We start from the raw sequence: 21325 nt of genomic DNA on the forward strand, positions 1-21325 counted from the left end.
CATGCAGTACATTGGTGTCATGGAGGAGTTTATGATAACTCCAAATTTGCCATCATCTGTGAACCTGGTGAGGCACATGCCTTTGACATTAGTCTTCACTTCTGAGAAGTACCTGCCAAACAGGAGCAGGCCCAACCTGGAGTTCTTTGGTACTCCACTGGTGACCAGTCTCTTGGTAGAGGTGGTCTACAGTGCCAGACTCCTTGGTTCCTATCTGTGATCCACTTGACAATCCATCAAGTTATTTAGGTATTTATAGGTTCATAGGTAGGTACTAGGCTATCAGCCCTAAGGCCTATACAAGGCTATCCATAAAGATTCCCTGGCTTTCGCCATCCAAAAAAATTATTTTCCTGTGACCCTGTTGAATAGAGCCACAGAAGTGATCCTCTGGGTGAATTTCGTATTTCCCATCCAATTGTCAAGATTTTTTCTTAAAAAGGGCTAATGAAGTACTCTGCTTGACATGAATGGACAGTCTGTTTCAGAATATGGGAAGTCTCTGGGACAAGAACCTATCCCTCCAGCATGTTTTGTTTATTGTGGTGACAAAGTTTAGGTCCCTGGAGCATGTGGCTCCAAGGGATTGGGATTTCTTTAAGTGTAGCATTTCCAGCAGCTCTTGGTTTGACATGGCCTTGTATGTTAGGCAAAGATCACCTCTGATTTGGCGATATGCGAAGGATTAGAGCTGGAGTTTTTTTGAGACGGTCTGCATAGGACAGTTATTTGAGGCCAGTGATCCTCTTTGTTAGGTATTTCTGTGGCCTTTCCAGTTGTTGTAAATGTCTTGTGAGGTACATACCAATTGGAGCGCTGTACTCTATAATAGGTCTAATGAGGGATGGATAGAGAAGAACAATGACCTCCTGTTTTCTGGATGAGAAACCTTTTGTGTGGCATATCACTAACTGGCTTACTGACAGAACGCACACTGTAAAAGTAGCCGACTCCAAATCCAGCTCCAGACAAGTGACAAGTGGAGTACCTCAAGGTTCAGTCCTGGAATTGCTCATGCTTGGCATCTACTTCTCTGAAGTACAGGCCAACACTAAGGGACTCTGGCTAACAAAGTTTGCAGATGACTGCAAACTGGGAGCCATTATTGAATCCCCAAATGATGTGGATACTCTACAAAAGGGCCTTACAGAAACAGATGCTTGGTGCCAGAGCCATGGGCTCAAGCTCAATAACAAGAAATGTATAGTTATCCCCCTTTGGGAAAAAAACATGTATCTGTGAATTACCACATAGGTGGCACTACACTGAACACCGAAAGTGTGATAAGAGACTTAGGGACACAGGTGGACAGTGGTCTCACCTTTGATAACCACATCACCACAACAGTCAGGAAATCCTTCTATGTGGCACACCTCATCACTAAGGGCTTTTCATCCAGAAAAAAGGAGATCATTTTCCCACTGTACTCATCCCTCATTAGACCCATTATAGAATACAATGCCCTGTTTGATATGTACCTCTCAAGACATTTGCAACAACTGGAAAGGCCACAGAAATGCCTCACTTAAAGAATCACAGGCCTAAAGCAGATTCCCTATGCTGACCATCTAAAAAAACTCCAGCTATACTCTGTTGCATATCGTCTACTCAGAGGTGATCTCTTCTTAACATACAAGGCCATGTCAAACCCAGAGCTGTTGGACATGCTGCACTTAAAGAAATCCCATTCCCTCAGACCCACATGCTCCTGGGATCTAAACCTTGTCTTCACAATGAACAAAACATGCTGGAGGGATAGTTTCCTGACCCAGAGACTCCCCAGACTCTGGAATAGACTGTCCATACATGTCAAGCAGAGTGCCTCTTTGGCCCTCTTCAAAAGGAACCTTGACAATTGGATGGGAGATAGGAAATTCACCCCTGGGGTCATGTCAGTCACTCTGCTAGATAGGGGTCCAGGGAAGTAAATATTGTGGAAGAAATAGCCAGGGAATTGTTATGGCTAGGCTTGTATAGGCCCTAGGGCCGATAGCCAAGTACCACCTATGATGAGGTGTGCCATGTAGAAGGATTTCCTGACTACTGTGGTGATGTAGTTATCAAAGGAGAGACTATTGTCCACCTGTGTCCCTAGGTCTCTTATCAGAGTTTCGGTGTTAAGTGGACTACCAAATATGTGGTAGTTCATGGGCACAGGGCTTTTCCCAAAGGGGATGACTATGCATTTTTTTGGCATTGAGCTTGAGGCCATGGCTTTGACACCAGGCATCTGTCTCGGTGAGGCCCTTTTGTAGAATGTCCACATCATTTGGGGATTCAATAATGCCTCCCAGTTTGCAGTCTGTGAACTTTGTTAGCCATAGACCCTCAGTGTTGGCCTGAACTTTAGAGAAGTAGATGCCAAACAAGAGGGGACCCAGGACCGAACCATGTGGTACTCCACTTATCACTGATCTGGAGTCATATTTGGAGTCGGCTACTTTCACTGTGTGGGTTCTGTCAGTGAGCCAGTTGGCAACCCATCGCGTGACATAGGGATTTATGCCCAGTTTAATGAGTTTATCTATGATTCCAGAGTGGGGGATGGTGCCAAAGGCCTTGGCAAGGTCTAAATAGGCTGTGTGAACCACCTTACCCTTGTCCCCTGCTCTGATGACTGCTTCAAAGAAGTCAGTCAGATTTAGAAGACATGATCTACCTTTCACGAACCCAAACTGGGTTGGGTCCAGAGTTTGAAGGTTACCAATGTCTTTGTTTATAAGTTCCACGATGATATGTTCCATGGCCTTTCCGGTCAAGCTCATCAGGCTAATAGAGCATTATTTCCTGGGGTCCATGGTGGATACCCCCTTGTAGAGTGGGATAACTGTAGCTGTGTGCCATTCATTAGGCACAAAGCCTGAAGTGAGGATATGATTGAACATGGTACTTAGGTGGGGTGCCAGTTCATTTTGTAGTTAATGTAGAACACAGCCCAGGATGTTGTCTGTTCCCATGGATGCTGTATTATTGGCTTTGGAGAGTGTAGTTTTTACCTGTGCAGCTGTGATTATTGGGACTTGGCATTTTTCTAGTACCGAGATAGGCCCTTTAGGGGGAGGGGGGGGGGTGAAATTAGCACTGAACCTATCTGCCAGGATGTTGGCAATATAAGTTGGTTCTGTATATTTAGTGCCATTGGGCTGTAACTCAGAACAGCTCGGAGTGTTGCCATTGAGATTCTTGACATAACTATAGAATGCCTTGTGGCTGTCTTAAGAATCTGTGGCAATTTTGTTTTCATAACTAGCTTTGGAGGATTTTATGAGGGATCTCAGCTTCTTACTAAGGCTGAGAGATTGTTTATGGCAGGGGACCACCAGATTGGCTTCCTTTTTTTGGAGGAAAGCATCTTGGTTCTATGTGGGATGGCATGGTCCATGCACTTGAGTATGTGCTCGTACAGTGCATTGGTGTAAGATTCAGCAGTAATACTTCTTCTTTCCATCTGCACGGGTGTCATGAAGTTTGCCACTTCTGTCTCAGGAAGCATGAAGTTGGCTTTGGAGAAGTTTTTTATGGTGGTTACCTTAATGGGGCGTGGGAGCAGGATGTGGATGTCTAGGGTGATTAGCTTATGGTCATATCTGACCAAGGAGGAGCTGACCTTTGGTGTGGAGCATCAGTTGCCCATGTTGGTAATGACCAGGTCTAGTATACTGGTGCCCCTGGTGGGGGTATGGATAAGGTGATCCAAGGTGTTGGAATTTATGAATTCTAAAAAACATTGAGCAAATGTGTTGGTACATGAGTAGTTTTCACAGTTAATGGTGGGGTAGTTAAAGTCACCCAGTATTAGGGCATTTGGTTGTACCCTAATATTTTCCAGTATGTTACGAAAAGTGGAGTGGGAATCTTGGGGCATGGTGGGGGATCTGTAGCAAACTACAATTTGGACTGCAGTCTTGCCTAGAGTTAGTTGCACCTGGTCAATTTCGGATGCATTATGTTGGGCAACTAGCCTGGAGGTGTGGATGTCCTTGGTGAATATGGACATGCCTCCACCTTTAGTGTTTCAGTCCAGGTTAGGTGGCCAAAATGTGTAGTATGAATTGTAGTCCGGTATTGCAGGGGTGCTCTCTGGAGCCTTGAACTAGGTCTCTGTCACTGCACAGATGTCGATGTTCTCCATTTTAAGGAGTGCCTCAAGTGAGTGCATTTTGAGGTTTAGACTTCTAACATTAAGTAGCATTACCCTCAGATTTTGCTTGCTTGTGCCTGTTATGGTGGTAATTTTGTCATTTGAACCTTGCCTAAAAAAGGCACTATGGGGTGGCAAGAGCCTTAGCCAGTATCCAGAATCCCAAGGGCGACAGGTGCAGGCCATCTCTGGCAAAGCATCGTGGTCTGTCAGTCATGTTATCTAAGACAGACAGATACTGGATCCCCTTAGAATGACACCAGAAGCTTAGCTAATTGTTGAATTCAGTCATTTTGTCCTTGTACTGTGGTATCATTCTGGGCGATGGCAGGATGCTACTCAGGGCTAGGATCATACCTGCCTAGGCTCCAAGATCTGAGAGATGCTCCATTTCTCTTTTCATGTACTCCAGGGAGGTATGTCTCAGGCCATTCAGTCCAACATGGACAATGACAGATTTGTATTTGTACTTATCATGGAATGACTTGAGTGCATGCGTTATTTAGCAGATCCTGGCACCCGACAGGCAGCTGACTGTAATTTTCTCCTTGTTTAGCCTGGTGAGTGGGACATCAGTGTGCCTGACTATAGAGTCACCTATGACTAGTGTGTTGGGTATGTTGTTTTGCCTTTGAGGCTGAGGTTAAGTGGTACACTAGCCTAGTTCTCAGAGTTTTCCAACAATACCTGAGTGGGGTATTGGCCAGGTCAAGGAAGTAGGTATGCATTGTTTTCCCCTCATCCATGGCCATTGTAAACCTCTTGAAGAACTCTATCAGGTTAAGTAGGCAAGACCTTCCCTTAACAAAACCAAACTGGGATGAGTTCAGTGTCTGTAGGTTGCTAATGTCAATTATTAAAATGAATCATTTTCTTTTCATACTGTGTCATCATCCTTGGTGAAGGGAGAATGCTGCTTAGTGTAAGGCATGGGCAAGTACCTATCTGTGATGCATGTTCAGAGAGATCCATAATGTCTCTTTTCATACAGCCCAGTGAAGTAAACCTTAGGTCGTTTACATCCATATGAGCTAAGATACAATCATATTGGTAGTGCCTGTGATCCAGTGACTTGAGTGCATGCATGATATTCCAGATAGGCATCTAACCATTATCCTCTCCTTGTCCATTCTAGTGGGAGGAGTATCTGTGTGTCATACAATAGAATTCCCTATGACATCAGTACTAGGTAAAGGGTTTGTTTGCCTTACGGGCTTTGTTCTTGGGGATCGTTAGGTGTAGGCTTATGTGTGGTGTTGGATGTTTTTGGTATGTGCTGTAGTGATTGCTGAGGGTAGGTGTTGCAGTCTGATGGCTTAAGAGGTCTTATGTTTGGAGAGGTTTCTTTTAAGTGCCTGTGTGGTGAGCAGTATGTATGAAGGGTAAAGTGTGTGTGTTTTTGACAACCTTGTTTGTATGCAAGATTTTTGCCACCAAGGAAATTAGTATATATGTCTCTCATGTACTGTCTTAGTTTCTTTAAGGATTAAATGGTTGTCTGACTACAAGAATCAATTGGTGCATTGTCTCAGGATGCCAACATCTACCAAGATGGCCACAGAGACAGTAGAAAATTGCAAATCCATGTTGCTAGGACCTGAATTAGGGTTGGGCTATTACAGTTTAGAGTCTTGGTTTTACAGGGGTCACCTTAGTGTTGTCTAGTGCTATGAGCTTAGTGTTGTATGACACTATCCAGCTGCCCTAAGCTTAGGTCCATGTAAAACCCTTCTGCATTATGGGTTAAAGTCCTAAGTGTTAGCTTTATTTTTTTGCTACTATATAGAGTACTGCTAACCACCAGTGAGCAGCAAATAGCTCCATGAAAATGCACCTAATTTATAGCAGACAGAGGAAAGCTGAAAACTAACACCTGTGCCCTTTGGCTAATAAACAAATACACTTTAAGCTCACTAGAGTGGCTTCCAACTCAGAGAGACCAGGTAAACACCTTCTTCCACAAGATGGCTGATCCTGGAACTTCTTAATGTAAAAGCACAACCAAATGCAGCTTAAAACTCAAATAAGTCCCTAAAAAGAACTTGGACTGACCAGGCTACTTTATTACTGTGCTGAGTCTGATGTTGATATTTGGATTTTTGAATTCAGAATGTTACAAAATGGAAAAATCCACTTTATCTTAAATTTTTAATAGGGCATCCTGCAGGATGCTACACACCAAGCAGGAATGGTCAGACTGAATGAAGATGTCCAGTTCCTTTTAAGATTACCTTTCACTTCCTTGGCGTGAAACTGTTTGATTCAGAATTCCTCCCTTCCTTTTCATGAAGCCTGGGGAGACTGTTTTCCATCTTTGGTCCTGTAGTGTGAGCTGCATGATTCTGCTCTTGATAGGTCCCATTCTGTTATGTCCATAATTCCACAGCCAAAATACTGAATGTGTCATCACATCATCATATCACACCTGCTTTTTGACTGGCTGTTGGTGGCAGTAAGAGCAACTTTTAAGATTTTGTTACTAACATTTTGAGCCTTACAAGTCCTGGGTTTTGCATTCCTGATGAAACTATTTTGCCCTGTTTACAGGTTAATTAGGTCTGCTTGTCTATTGATATAGTGTGAGATGGATTCCAAGACATGAGCATAGTCAGAGCAAATGGTCTCTGCCATTCTACTCACATTACTCTGAATTAAGAAATTTACCCACCCCTGGGATGTCATCTATGAAGGTTGCACTGCTCCCAATTCAACATCTTGTAATGGTGAGGTATTCACTGGAATTGAGTGCAACTCCACCCAGAAGAGGTAATGAGATTTTGTAACATTCTATGATAATGGACTTCTTTGCCTATTCTGAGTGTAATACTGAAACTGCTAAAGGACCTGTCAGGGTCACTTTGTCTGGCTGAAGTTTTTGGGCACAACAGCTTCATCTGTGTGTTTCACATGGAATTGCAAAGGGACTGCCTGCCTGCAATATCAGGTCTGACATACAGTTGCCATAAAGCCGTTCATCTCATCCACCCCACCTATAGGGTGGACTTATGAATGCAGGCATGATAGCTAGCACAGTCACTGTGCCTGCATTCACCTTGTCCAGGAAGTCAGGCTGGCACTATACCACCAGGAAATGAATTCTATTTTTTACCAAAACACTAAAGTGGACTATCACTGAAGGTGTTTAGGGGATAGCTGTTACTACACCCACTTCACACAAGCATGATTCAATGTATCTTCCCTGTCAGCTCCAGAACCTTCTGTAAATCTCCATTTATATGTACAACTAGATACCAAAGGGTGTCTGGCTTCCCACCAATAACTGCCTGCAGTATATAATTTCACATACAGGTGGAGCATCCGCCTTTGCCAAGAAGCCCATTCATTTCAATAAGGTTTGCTACTGATTCAGCTCTGTACATTTCTGAGCCTTGGAAGCATACATTGCCAAATTATTTTCACAAGTTGAGCCCATTTCTGTTTGGAATCCAATCTAGTGCTCTTCCACTCCTCATTAGCATATACTGAATGAGGACTGGTGAACCTTATCTTTTGGTTTTGGGAATAGAATAACTGTTCAGTCTTGCATGTTACTCCATGTCCAAGTCCTTGTATAATTTGGCCCTTTTAGTAAAACCCAAGATGCTTCTAAAACATGTGCGAGGCATGCATTTGCCTGCAATAGTCAAACAAGAGTAGAATGTATTACCTTGGTGGTTTCAAATGTTAAACTTAAAGGTTATTTTTAGAAAGTCTCTGAAGGTGCACTTTTTTCTTGCAAGTTTACCATATGGGATGATATTTTTATTTCAGCCATTTATTATAAGAGCTATTTTATTGTTGCTTTATTAATTTATTCATGACTTTTATTTTTGTGTGGTGTTTAGATATCACTCAATAAACATACAGTTTCAGCAACATGTTAATATTTATGTGTATTGTTATCTTCAGAATGATGTTTCTTTCTTTTGATGTAATAATAATAACCATATTATTATTCTTTACCATCATCATTACAGCCTTGTCCAGAGAACAGTAGAAACATTAGGGAAGTGCAGTGCTCATCTTACAACAGCAAGCCTTTCATGGGGCAGTATTATGAATGGGAACCTTTCAATGAAGGTAAGATAAGGAATGGCAAAAACTCCATTTACGTTTTTTATTTATTACATAGTTTTATCTTTCATATCCTTCAAATGTTACTTATCTTGCTTTACCCCACATTCTTTGAATTTGATGATGCATGCATAGCTCTCAACCATTTCTACTCAAAAATCAGGGATAATGCCCTCAAAAATAGGGAAGCAAAGTCCCCCAGTGTGCAAAGATTTAAAATATTACTCTATAAATCCACTTAAAAAGTTAATAGAGCAAGACATTTTGTATTGGAATACATTTTTTTGAACAATAAGAGATGTGAAACTCTAGTACCTGAATTATTTATTGGCTGTAGTCCTCAGTAATTTACCAGTAAACAATGGGCAGGGCAAAAATATGAGCTAAAATCAGGGTTATTCTGCATAATAAGAAACAGCTGAGAGTTATAGATGCATGTGTGTTATTTATATAATAAATCATTTCAAGACAAGTAGAAGTGCATTTTAGTATTACAGCTAAGGATCACATGACATTTTTATGTGGGTGATTTACATTCCTTGCCTTAGACTAAATGAGCATTGCTTAAATAAGGTGATACAGTTGTCTGTGTGTCTTGAAAACATTACCTCAAAGTCTTCAGAGTAAGAAACTTCAAATGCTTGAAAGTTTTCTTTTAGTTTTTAAAAAGTTTTTCTTTTTCTTTTTATTTTTTTGTAAAGAACGAATAGATAGAGTAGCAATCTTGTCTTAATTTATAAAGGAATATTTGATTCTGCTTTGGTTCTGTATGTACACATTTTCTTTAAGTCTGTAAATATTTGTAGATATATATATATATAAATAGTTATTTACGATATCAGCTGAGCAACATGTGCTTTGTTTCTGCAAGTTTCAGAGCCATGAATGGGTAGGGCTTCGGAAGGCAAATGCAGTTTCTGAAATTACAGAGTAGTGGACATGACATGCCATCTAGGTGTGGACATGTTAAACACAATATGAGATAACTGACTGGGAATACCTTAATAGATTAGTGGTAGAAATCAGTGGCGATATAAAAGTACAATGCTAAACAGTAGCGAAGACTGATTTTATTATTTGATAACAGAGTAAAGGCAGAAAGCAGTTCTGTTGTCAAATTCAGTGTAAAACTAATTTAGAACTGGAAGTAAGGAAATGTATCTCTTTTTTTTTTTGAGTTTAAGTTTGATTTTGCCTAATGTCGTTTTATATTGTGAGATGCACAGTTTGTCTAGCAGTTGCTGGATACAATGATATTGAAAGTATTACAGATCCTGCCGATTGTTTCACTCCATTCCTTTGTCGCAATAATAAACAATGGCACAGGGTTGTATAGTGATTATGAAAGTAAAGTTTATTTTAAATTCCTGTAACATCAACTGTCTGTATGTTCTCCACGGACTGTCGAAATTGAGGTCAGCATACAAGAGGCTGTACTTTTACCATTTCACTTTGTATTGACTATGTCACAGATCTGTTATACATACTTTAATGTTTTCAGTAATCCACTAAAGGATGAAAAATGAAAAAGGGTAAATTGCTCCACATATATTATTTATCAGAGTCACAGGACTTCAGCAAGCAATCATTTCATGAAAGAATGCAGCATTAGGCCATTGTTAAATATCATTACTGATAAAGCTCATCTTTACTGGTACCATTGATTGTAATTGATCATAATTTCTGATAAGCTGTACTTGGAATAATAGAGGAGGTAGTTTTGCACTGAGTTGAAATGACAGTTTTTGTACAGAACCAGGGAATGAGGTTTCACACAATATGATAGCATATTTCTGTTGTGATTAAAGCATTTTTCTTAGACTCCAGTATTCGTGCTAAATGTGCCATGAAATAAAAACTAAGGAAGCATTTTGTTTACTCTAGTCAACATACTACTAGTGATGTATGCAGATATAATTTGTTTTATGTGGTTCTTAAAAGCCTTGCTTTAACATTAATTTGTACTGTTGATATTGATTGTTTTCTGTCATTTACCATACAAAATCCAGAACTGAGGTGGCATACGTACAATAGAAGGTAGGTCATAGTACATAGAATAAAATAGAGTTGTAATACAGAAATAAAGCTGAGCCTTAACGTTTAAGAAGCTTTTTTAAATGTTTTATTATATCTAGTGTGGTAGTGTCTTACTTAGGAAATGTAATAGAAAATCATTTATGAAACAGTTTAGAATGTTTAACTCCATTTTTGCTATATGTTTAGAGTGGTCTACTTTGTGGATTACTCAGCCTACATGACTGTATATTGTTTGGATTTAGAATTTATAAGATGTCTCAGTAAAATAGAAGAAGGATTGTTAGAATGTTAGAGTGTTACAACCTCAGGTGGCTTAGAGTGGTAAAGCCCTGACGATGGCCAAAAACAACCTTGGTTCATTTAGCTGGTAGTAGAGGCTGGGGGCATGAGAAGAGAGTGTGGCCAAATGAAGGATTAAGATGGGGGAGTATGCCAGCGCATCTACATTGCACATCTGCTCTTAAGATGGAAACAAGGGGACTTCAGGGGGGCAGGCAGGGATGGGTATAACAAAGAAACCCCCTGGCAGATGAGATGGCCACACTCCTCAGAACACTCTTAGTATACATAACGGGCCCAGCCATATAGAGGATGTCTAGGGTGTTAGGAGATGCCAGGTACACCTGGCAATGGACGTGTAAGACTAGGGTAGGAGGCCATAGGATGATGTAAGGGGACTAAATAAATAAGGTGTGTTTTTTCAGTTCCCTATTAGAAGACCGAAGATGCATTCTTTCGAATGCATCTTGGTTGAACTCAAAAGCCTGAAACGGCAAAATATTAAGCTTTTAAGTTACTTTGCCATTTTTGGCACTATAGTGCGGTCTCGGAGTTGGTATATTTAAGTAGGTGGGGTGTGGGGCCACAGCCCTCCACATCGGGGGTGTGGGGGGCTAAGCCCCCCACTTAATGTAATGTTTAAAGTATGTTTTTTTTTTTGTTGGAACAGCGATTTTTTTCCCTAGGAAAAAAATTGCTGTTCTGACAGTTTGAAATTGTAAGCTTTCGCTTACATAGGGACGATTAATCACCATTTGCTTTTTTAACCACTCGGTGATCTAATATAGACCTTGTTTTTTCTACCTTTAAATGAAAGCAGATTAATGATGTTTTAATTACTATGAGAAAGTAAATAATATAAGATTTTAACAAATGTTTAGACTTCGACTGCAGATGTAGGTTTACTAACATTGCCTTTTTTACTTTGTTTTTAAATAGGCATTCAAGAGTCACAATTATTTCTTGAGTAGTATGTGATCAAGACTTTTTTTAGTCTTGTCTCTACTCACCAGCCACTCCCTTAACCAAAGATTACTCCCATTCCTCTCCCTTTTTTTAAATTTCTCCAAATCTTTTTCGGTTTCTAATACCATGATGGGAGTGGATCCCATTCCTAAGTCAAAGTACAATTAAAGTTCAGGAAATTAGTATTGTTTCAGTCTTTGATCTCAGCCAAAAGTGCTCTTTGCAGCACCCGCAATGTGCTCAATAATGACTCCTTCTGCAATTCGTATGGGGTTACATGTATTGGTAATGTATCTAAATACGATTGTAGATTCTTTTTTATAAGACCTATTGCTCCTACTACTGTTGGAACTGTGTGGGTATCTTTCTTCCACATTGCTCTCATTTCTGCCTGCAGGTTCTGATATTTTATGACTTTGTGTCTCTCTGTACACAAGATACTGTAGTCACTGGGTGTGGCAATTTCAATGCTCAATGGTACTATCAATGCTACTTTTGTCTTCTTTACATGGACCACTGTATCTGATTTTCTGGCATCTATCTTTTGAAGAAGAGGCAGTAGTATACTTTAATACTAAATTCCTAAGCATCTTTGACTGTCATGTCCCTGCATGTACTATTAAAACTAAAACAAATACAGCACCATGGCTCACAAAGAAAACCAAAGTAAAAATTAAACTTAGAAATAAAAGCCTGGGCTAACTGGCAAGCAACTAAAGCCCCTCTTGACCAACTGAAATACTGTCAGCTTAGGAATGATACACAAAAATCCATTCTGCTAGACAAAAACGCTACCACCAGAACCTGCAGCAAAAACAAAACAATCCCAAAAACTTTTGGGCAGGTATAAACCGGCTTCTTCATTCAGGACAATCTACTACTCCAGCCCCATCAAACTACATCCAAAAGCCCCCCCCCCCCGAGACTATTGCTAGTGCCTTTAATAATTTCTTCACTGAAACAATCCAGTCTCTCACTAACCAACTCACTCCCACACACTCTAACTCCACTACTAACACACCAACTACTCATTCCCCCTTTAACTTCCAACCTGTCTCTATCACTCTTATCCAATCACTAATCAAAAAATTGAAGCCCACCATCCTATCTGCTGACCTTCTCCCAGCAGAGTTCTTACACAATGCTGCTGATGCCACAGCATTCCCCATATCTATCCTAGTCAATAGGTCCTTAACAGTTGGCGTTATCCCCCCATCTGGAAAATATCCCATGTTATCCCACTCCACAAAGGTGACTGTTCAACAGAATTATCCAGTTATAGACCCATCACAATTCTTTCACCACTGGCCAAAATAATGGAAAAGTGCGTCCACAAGCAATTTATGCACCATCTCATTCAGAACCATATGCTGGCTGTCTCTCAGCATGGCTTTAAGCCACAACACAGCACCACCTCCATCCTCTTTTCCTTCACCAATGCCATATATCAAAACAGAAATAATAATATGCTATCATCAGTCCTCCTTTTAGACATCTCAAAGGCCTTTGATAGGGTCAACCACCAACTACTGATCTACTCTCTGAAATCTGTTTCCCTGGACAACCAATACTATACAGTGGTTCCAATCCTATCTGAGTGATAGACAACAAGCTGTATTATGGCAGGGCAAACTATCCACCCTGTTACCTCTCGCCCTTGGAGTTCCTCAGGGCTTTATTTTAGGTCCTCTACTCTTTTCTGTCTTTATCAATAACCTACACAATGCCATCCCAGAAGCAACCTGCATCTAATATGCAGACAATTCCACCCTGATCTGCACAGCCTCCTCCCCAACAGCTCTGCAAGCTCTCTCACTGTTACAACAATATTGCCAGATTCACCTCCAGATCCACATATAGGGCACATCACTGCCAAAACCTCAGTCTCCTAGGATGGCTAGAACTGCCAAGCTTACTTCAGTTCAATCAACTAATAGTAGCACGTAATATTCTCAACCAACCCGAAAACACCTCTGCACTTAAAAATATCATAAAACCATATAGTAACTCCAGACCATTATGCTCATCCAACAAGCTGCTAATCCAAACACACAAAGCTAATAACTCAGCTGGATACTCCCTCTTTGGCAAAGCTTGGAATTTACTTCCAGCGAAACTTACCCTTGAACCCTCTCTAAGTCTCGTCAAAAAAGGTCTCAAACAGTATTTTAAAATGCACTGACTCTGTCCATGAACCAACCCTGATTAATCTCCATAAATACTCCCTAACTTAACAGTACTGTATTCACTTCTTGCCCACAAATGCTTGTTGTGACCTTCTTGTTCTGTACATTACTTTGTAAATAATAATTGTTGTTGTAATCCACTTGTTTTATACTCTATTACACACTGTTAATACTGTGAATCCCTCTTGAGGGCCGCACCTTACAGACTTTGTAATATGCTTGACATTTATGTACATTTTTTTTATCTGTGTAATTGGAGCTTTTCTCCCTTCACCTCCACTGAAAATGGGCATGTATCCAGTCAGACTATCCCTGTCAACAAATATAAAATAAAATGTGGGTGATGGGTGATCCCATGTGATGTAAACTTCATCATTTTCTATGATGCTTTGTGGCTTATGTTCCCAGTGTTTTTCAGCCACTTCAATTCCATAATATTTGCACAATCCCCAGTGCACCAGTCTTCCCACATTATATTCTGCCTTTCAGTATACAATCAAAAGTTTAAAAATCAAAAATGTATTTGCTGAATCTGAAAAAGAAGAATCAACATGTGAAAGTTGTGTTATTACAACCCTCCAATTGGACAGTTGTAGGATGATTTACTAAAGGAGGTGGAGATGCAGTGTCAGCCAGAGGAATAAGGGAGATGTCTCCTGCGGAGACATTATGGATAGCTTGCAGAAAGAAGAAGCAGAGTCCATCCTGAAGGATGGTTGTGAAATGCTAAGGAAAACCTCCATAAGGAGAGTAACAGAAAAGAAGAAAAGTGGAAGAGAATATAAAGCAGAAGTATGTGGTGAACATTCAAAATAAAGAAGAAAAAGAACTGGATAGATATGTAGTTTGGGACAACGTAACGGATCATTTAGGTGCAAAAGCCTGAGAGATAACAGCATTTATTTTTATAAACAAAAAGACATTTTGTGACATATTTGAAATTGTTTATGCAATGGAAAACTTTCTTTGGGAATCTGAAAAAAAGAATAACTGTGATCCTTGTAATTTATATGTAATGAAAGCATTTAAGAGGGTAACCGAAAAGAAGATTCAAGTACAATTTTGAACAGAAGTGGAAAGGACACTTTGAAGGGATATTTGAAGGTGTTATGTAAAGAAGTGCTAAACATTGGAAAGGGTTATGATAAAAAAGGTTTAATGACTGGTGGATGTGATAGTAATATTGTGTTAAAGATAGAAAAGGACAACATTTTACATATTCTAAGTTGGGTAAATGTTGAAGGAAATAAGGATGTGGTAAAATACTCCCCCAATTTTTTTTTTTTTTTGTGGAAAAGAAGGACATCTGATAAATAACTGTGATAAAAGGAAATGCTATATTTGTGGGGAACTGGGTCATGATGCAAGAAAATGTGAACTGAAATGCTATACATGTAACAAAACTGGGCATTTATGGATGGATTGTAAAACTGAAACTAATAATAAGGAAAGTGAAAAAAAAAGAGATGAAAATTAATAAAGGGAAGAAACATTTAAAGTTGTGGAAGTAAAATATGCATTAAATAAAGAAGACAAGGAAATACAAAGGAAAGACTAGAGAAGAGTTCTGAAATAATGAGCAAGATATAAGCTGGGAGGTAATAAAATGGAAAAAAGTAAGTATATTGGTAAATGTGTAAAAAAGAGGAAAAAATTAAAAGGATGAATATAAATGGGAAAAAAGGAAATGGATGAAAATTAAAATAAATTATACTTTCTAGAAAGTTAAAAAGGGAAAGTAATCCTTTTAGAGTGGTTTCTGTAAATGTAAGTAGTATTAAAAACATGGTGAGAAGGATAGGGGTTTTGGAATGTTGCAATAAACATGATATTGCTCTAATTGTATTAGATGATACACAATTCTTTCTTAAGAGAAGAAAGATTACAAACAGAAAAATTATAGGGGGAAGATAATTTGGAATTTTGGAAATGATTGTTGCTCTGGAATAGATGTATACAGAAATTCAGTGAAAATATTAGGTATAACTTTAGTAAGAAAGTGTAGCTTAACTATTGTGGATTTAAAATGAAAAGAAGTACATATAATTATAACATTGTATGCTTATGTTACCTGTAAAGAAAGGGAAAGTTTATTTTATCAGATTTTAGCTTATACAGTGATAAATATGTTATAGTGACAGGGGATTTCAAATGTGATTTAACAGACAAGCATAAAAAAATAAATGATGTAAGAAAAATTATAAACATTATGAATTGTATAAATTAATACTTTGGGACAGAAATTTGTGTATTTAGAGAAGGGGTATTTACAGAACTGGAGTAGATTACTTCATAGTATCAGAAGGATGAATTAATAGGAGCAAGAGAGATAACTGAAACAGTTTTTTTCTGATCATTTAGCAATATGGCTACAGATAAATGAAAACAAATAAATAAAAATAGGGAAAGGAATAAAAAGGTTAAATGAGAAAACATTGAGTGAAGATGGAAAGAGGTTAATAATAGACTTATGGAAAGATCATATTACAGTGGGAACATTTTATTCTACTTGATCTGAATAGTGGAAGACCTTTAAGATAAAATATAAAAAAAATGCTTTTTACAGGGGCAGTATGATGTAAGAAAAGTAGAAAAAAGTATAGGAGAGTATGCAGACTGGCATTGGAATATTAAAAAAATAATAATATAGGGCATTTTGATAAAGAAAAGGGAATTATATAGAAGACATCAAGAGAAAATGAAGGAGTCATTATTCAAGCAAAGATATTTCTTCCAAGGAAAAAGAGAAGTAGTATTAACATGTTTAAGTAGCTCAATTAAGGAAGATAGTAGTGTAAGGATAGATAGACATGAAAAATGTAAATGGAGAAATAGAAAGAACCCAGGATCCATTAGAGTATCTACAAGAAATGTTTAAAGAAACAAAATGAAACAAAAATGAAATAATATGGGAAGTAAAAAATGTTTTCTGAGCAAGAAAATCAAGAATTTGAAAATGAGATTTCATTATATGAGTTAGATAATGTATTAGAACAAGTGAATATATATTTGGCTGCAGGACCAGATGGAATAAAATAAGAAATGCATAAAAATTTAAGTAATAGCAAAACAAATATTTTTTAAGATTTTGAATGAATGGCTAAATGAAGCCTTCATATATAAAGAATTATATAGTGGAATGCTTACATTTATTTGGAAGAAAAAAGACAAAAGTCAATTAAAAAACTGAAAACTAACAGTACTCAATAATAATGACTGTAAGAGCTTTATGAAAATAATACAAAAGAGATTTGAAACTAGTGAGTGTATATATATATATATATATATATATATATATATATATATATATATATATATAAAATATAAAGTGGAAGGGATGTCAAGAATTATTAATGATAATGAGTGTGAGATTGTGGATGATATAAATAGAAGAGAAGAAGCTAAAGTTGCGCTAGGGGATAAGGCATTTGGTACAATAGGAAATGGAATTTTATGGGCAATACTGAAATAATTCAATATAAGTGAAAATATTAAGAAATTATGTATGTCCACCTGTAGCAATAATAAAGTAAAAATACTATTAAATGTCTGGTTAAATAAAGAGGTAATATGAGGAAGGATATAAGACAGGGTTGCCCAATGAGTTATGCACTTCTTGCTTTTGTTATGAATGTGATTGTATGTGAAATAAATTATAAAATGAAAGGGACTTGGTGCATACTGTCTGAAAGTTTAAGAATTCCAGTTTTGTTAATTTAAGCAGATGATATTATAATAATTTCAAAAACAAAACTTGGATAAAAGAAGTAATATTTTGTGTCAGAGTGTTTAGAAGCAATATGGATGACATTAAACAAAGAGAAAAGTAAAATGTTAGATGACCTGATTAAGATAGGGAGAATGCATTTTACAATAAATAGAATATCTGTGTTAGATATAAAACTGGGGAATAAAAATATAAGTAGAATTAAATCAGGGAAAAAATAATAGAAAAGTCAAAAGAAATGTGTTTTGTCCTGGAGAACTTATAGGTTATCATTTTACAAATTGTTTTTTATATAAATTCAGTATTAATGGGAAAAACAGCATATTTAGCAAGGGCATTTATGTTGCCAACAGTACTTGAAAACTAATTATTGCAGGTAATATTTTTTATTCATATGGGTTTCTAGATTGATTCCAGTAAAATGAGGCATTTTGTGTGTAAATAAAAAAGGAGGTTTAGAGTTAATTACCTCTGTGATGTATGCTACTTCACTAAATTTATATAAAGTGTTAAAGTGAATAACTGAAAAATATGAAAGATTGATTATAAGAATGTTTAAATGCAAGTGTGATACATTTTGAGGTATGATAAAAATAAGCAGAAGAGAAAAAGAATGTATAAATGAGATGAAATGTTATCAAGAAAAATATTAATGTGGAAAATAAAAATTGATGAAAAGGAGAGAAATGTATAATATAAGACAATAATCATAGAATATTATTAAAGAAGAAAATTAAAGTTATAAAAATAAAAAAAATATATACAGTGTGATAAAAAAGTAGAATCTTGTGATTTTTTGTGGAGACTGGTAACAAATGAATTACCAGTGAAAGGAAACATAAAAATAAGAGAAAGAATACATTTACATGTTGTGGAAGTGAAAACTACTGAGCATGTGTTTTTGAAATGTAAAACAGTAGCAAAATTATGGGAAAAGTTATGTAAAGAAAACTTCTTTGAAGGTATAAATGAAGTGGATAAGATATATATGGTTATTACTGAATATGGATATTATAAGAAAAGAAGTAAAAAATATGTTAAGAGTAGATGAATATTATATGGGTCATATGGAATGAAAGGATAACTGAAATTATATTTAATGGAAATGGATTCTGGCAGCAATATTGAGTATAATGAGATAGTGGTTATGGAAAAGAAGCAGGGAGTCTAATAAGGATAAAAAACTTGATATAATAAGTATGGATTTATAATAATAAAAAAAGTAAATGGAAAACTGTATATCTGTAAACATGTAAATATTCTGTAAATGATTTTTTTTTATAACTAAAGGACCCCTACTCTTTTTGATAGGTGTCATGGGATCCTTTACAACCACCTGAGCTACTACCAACTCAAGCAGAAGGGGCTTGGGTTTAACATCTAATCCAAACGATGTCACACTCAGGAGTACAGTGCCTCACTTATGCTGTACTGTAGTGTCCAACTCAGGCAGATGGGGCTTCGGTTTAATGTCTCATCTGAAGGACGACACACTCAGGAGTGCAGTACCCCCCTTTTGCAGCACTGAAGTGTCTTGACATTAAATTAATTCTAAGATACAAAATACTAGTAAATAGTTATAATAAAACAAATTAAAAATAAAAAAAATAAATAACCTAAACTTCACTTAAGTAATAAAAAAGTATACAATTAAACATCTAGTCTGAATGTAATGCAGTATGCGCTGAAAAATATGGATAAACAATATGAGGGTATCCATTAGTGTAGTACTGAGCAGTAGCTTATGACAAATTATGAACACCCGTAGCTCAATAAAGACTTTTTTTAGTTAATACAGCAGTGTAACAGCTGTATACTGAAGACGTTTTCTTACTTTAGACCTGGTCCCCTCACAACTTGCATTCCCTCCCCCGTAACCTACCTGATTTTTTTTGTCATCTTATCCTGCTCCTGGTCAGGCTAATCCTGCTCCATTTGCCTTTGCTGTGCTAGGGGCTCACTCTGCTCCCATACCCTACCCCCATTCCCACACCCCCCCACTTTCATTAAACATACTCTCCACACCATGACCAATCACCTTACCATCAAAATTGACCCTCCTCCCCAATTATCTCCCTCCCCTTCTTTCCAATCAGCCACTACCCCTCCTAATCTATAACCCCTCCCCTCCTTGTACACTACACCAACTCCTGCACTCTAACCCTCCAAATCCAGTCTACTCCATTTATCTGCTCCCTGTTTCCCAACCTTTTCTATCCAACAAACAAACACCATTCACTGTTTTCCTTTCACCTTACATTCCAGTCAACATTACCCCTCACTATCTTACTGTCCCCCTTCTCCTCTTCCTAGCTTGTTCTATCTCATAACACACATCACTTCAATACCCTACTCCTGCACCTACGCTCTCTTACTGTCACTACTCACATAATAACCATCACACACACTACAAATCTCTCCCAGCCTATTTCCTATACTTCCCTCTAACTTCTGTACAATCAAAACATTTCCAAACATATCTCTTTCCATCTGCACTAAGTCTCATACTTCCTCTACTGCAGACATTCTCTCCCTCTTACTCTCTTTCTGTGACACCCTTGTCTTGGCTGGCGATATCCATCCCAACCCAGGCCCAATAACCTCTACTCCTAACCTACATTCTCCCAGCTCCTCACCCGTACACTTTTCCTCCCCATTTCATATTCACCCCCTAAATCCCTAACAATTTTATCTCTGAACATCCAAACCACCTTAAACAAAACTACGGAATTTAACTCTTGGATCTGCCATAACTTCCTCCATATCTTAACCCTCTCAGAAACCTGGTTAAAGCCTCAAATCTCTAACTCCAAAATTTCCCCCCAGGCTACAATATCTATCGGACAGGCAGAACAAACAAAAGGAGTGGAGGTGTTGCCATCCTCTACTCTGACTAACTTAATATCTCTCCAGTCTCTACCTCTTACCTACATTTGCCCCTGCAGAAATATTAATTGTTAGCTGCCACCTCAACCTCCATGAAAAATGTGCCATTATATCCATCTATATCCCCTCAGCCAACAACATCCCTGTTTTAGAAAACTTTCTGCCATGGCTCACCCTAAACATTCCCTATGAAACCATTATACTCGGTAGCATTAATATTAATTGGTCTTCTCTCTCCTCCACTTTCTCTACTCATGCCATCAATCTATATGACTTCCAACAACTCTTATCTTCCCCTACCATAACTAATAATAACTCCACTTCTGGCTCCCTCCTTGACTGGAACCTTATTTCTGATCCTTGTGCCTATCACAACCCTGGCATACTTCCCAACTCCCTGAGAGACCATTCTCCTACCTATATCCATAGATACTCTCAACAGACACCCAAAGAACACCTCTAGAGAAAACATCGTAACCTAACTCAATGTGACCTAGATAAATTCAACTCCACTCTGGCCAAAATAAACTGGACCTACCTTTCTAACCTCCCTCTTAATGATGCTATTTCTGCATTGAATAAGATATTCCTAGGTATTCTGAACAGCATGGCCCCTTCCAGAAAAGTCCAGGTTAAATCTAACTTTGCTCGCTGGCTCACTAAGCAAACATTCTTGACCATGGGGCAGAGGGATATTGCTTGGAAAACCTGGGTAAAAAATAAAACTCCAACCCTGCTCCAATCTTACAAAGAACTTAGAAACACATGTAAAAAAACTTATCATCAAAGATAAAAAAAAATCATTCCTTGCTTCCAAACACTGCGGCCCACACACAAACCTCAAAAGAATTTGGTCCACTGTCAAACACATTCTCCACCCTAGTACCCCTCCTACCTCCAACCCCTTCCTTCACAATACTCCTACAGAAACTGCTACTCTATTAAATCAGTATTTTTTTAGACACAAATCAAAGACTAACTCAACACTGTCCCACACCCTCTTCTCTGCCCCTACCTCACAGTTCATCT

General features: G+C 38.0%; 1 protein-coding gene across 1 annotated transcript in view; it reads left to right on the plus strand.

Moving 5' to 3' along the window:
* The window catches only part of LOC122807556 (thrombospondin type-1 domain-containing protein 4-like), a 1503485-nt gene that overhangs the window by 1040345 nt on the left and 441815 nt on the right, over positions 1–21325 (plus strand). Inside the window, exon 6 of the mRNA XM_044078471.1 lies at positions 8119–8221. Coding sequence (XP_043934406.1) covers positions 8119–8221 — 103 coding nt within the window. The remainder of the gene's footprint in view (positions 1–8118; positions 8222–21325) is intronic.

The sequence above is a fragment of the Protopterus annectens genome, chromosome 7.part1 (assembly GCF_019279795.1).
Source record: "Protopterus annectens isolate FY-2018-M chromosome 7.part1, PAN1.0, whole genome shotgun sequence".
Taxonomy (NCBI): Eukaryota; Metazoa; Chordata; order Ceratodontiformes; family Protopteridae; genus Protopterus; species Protopterus annectens.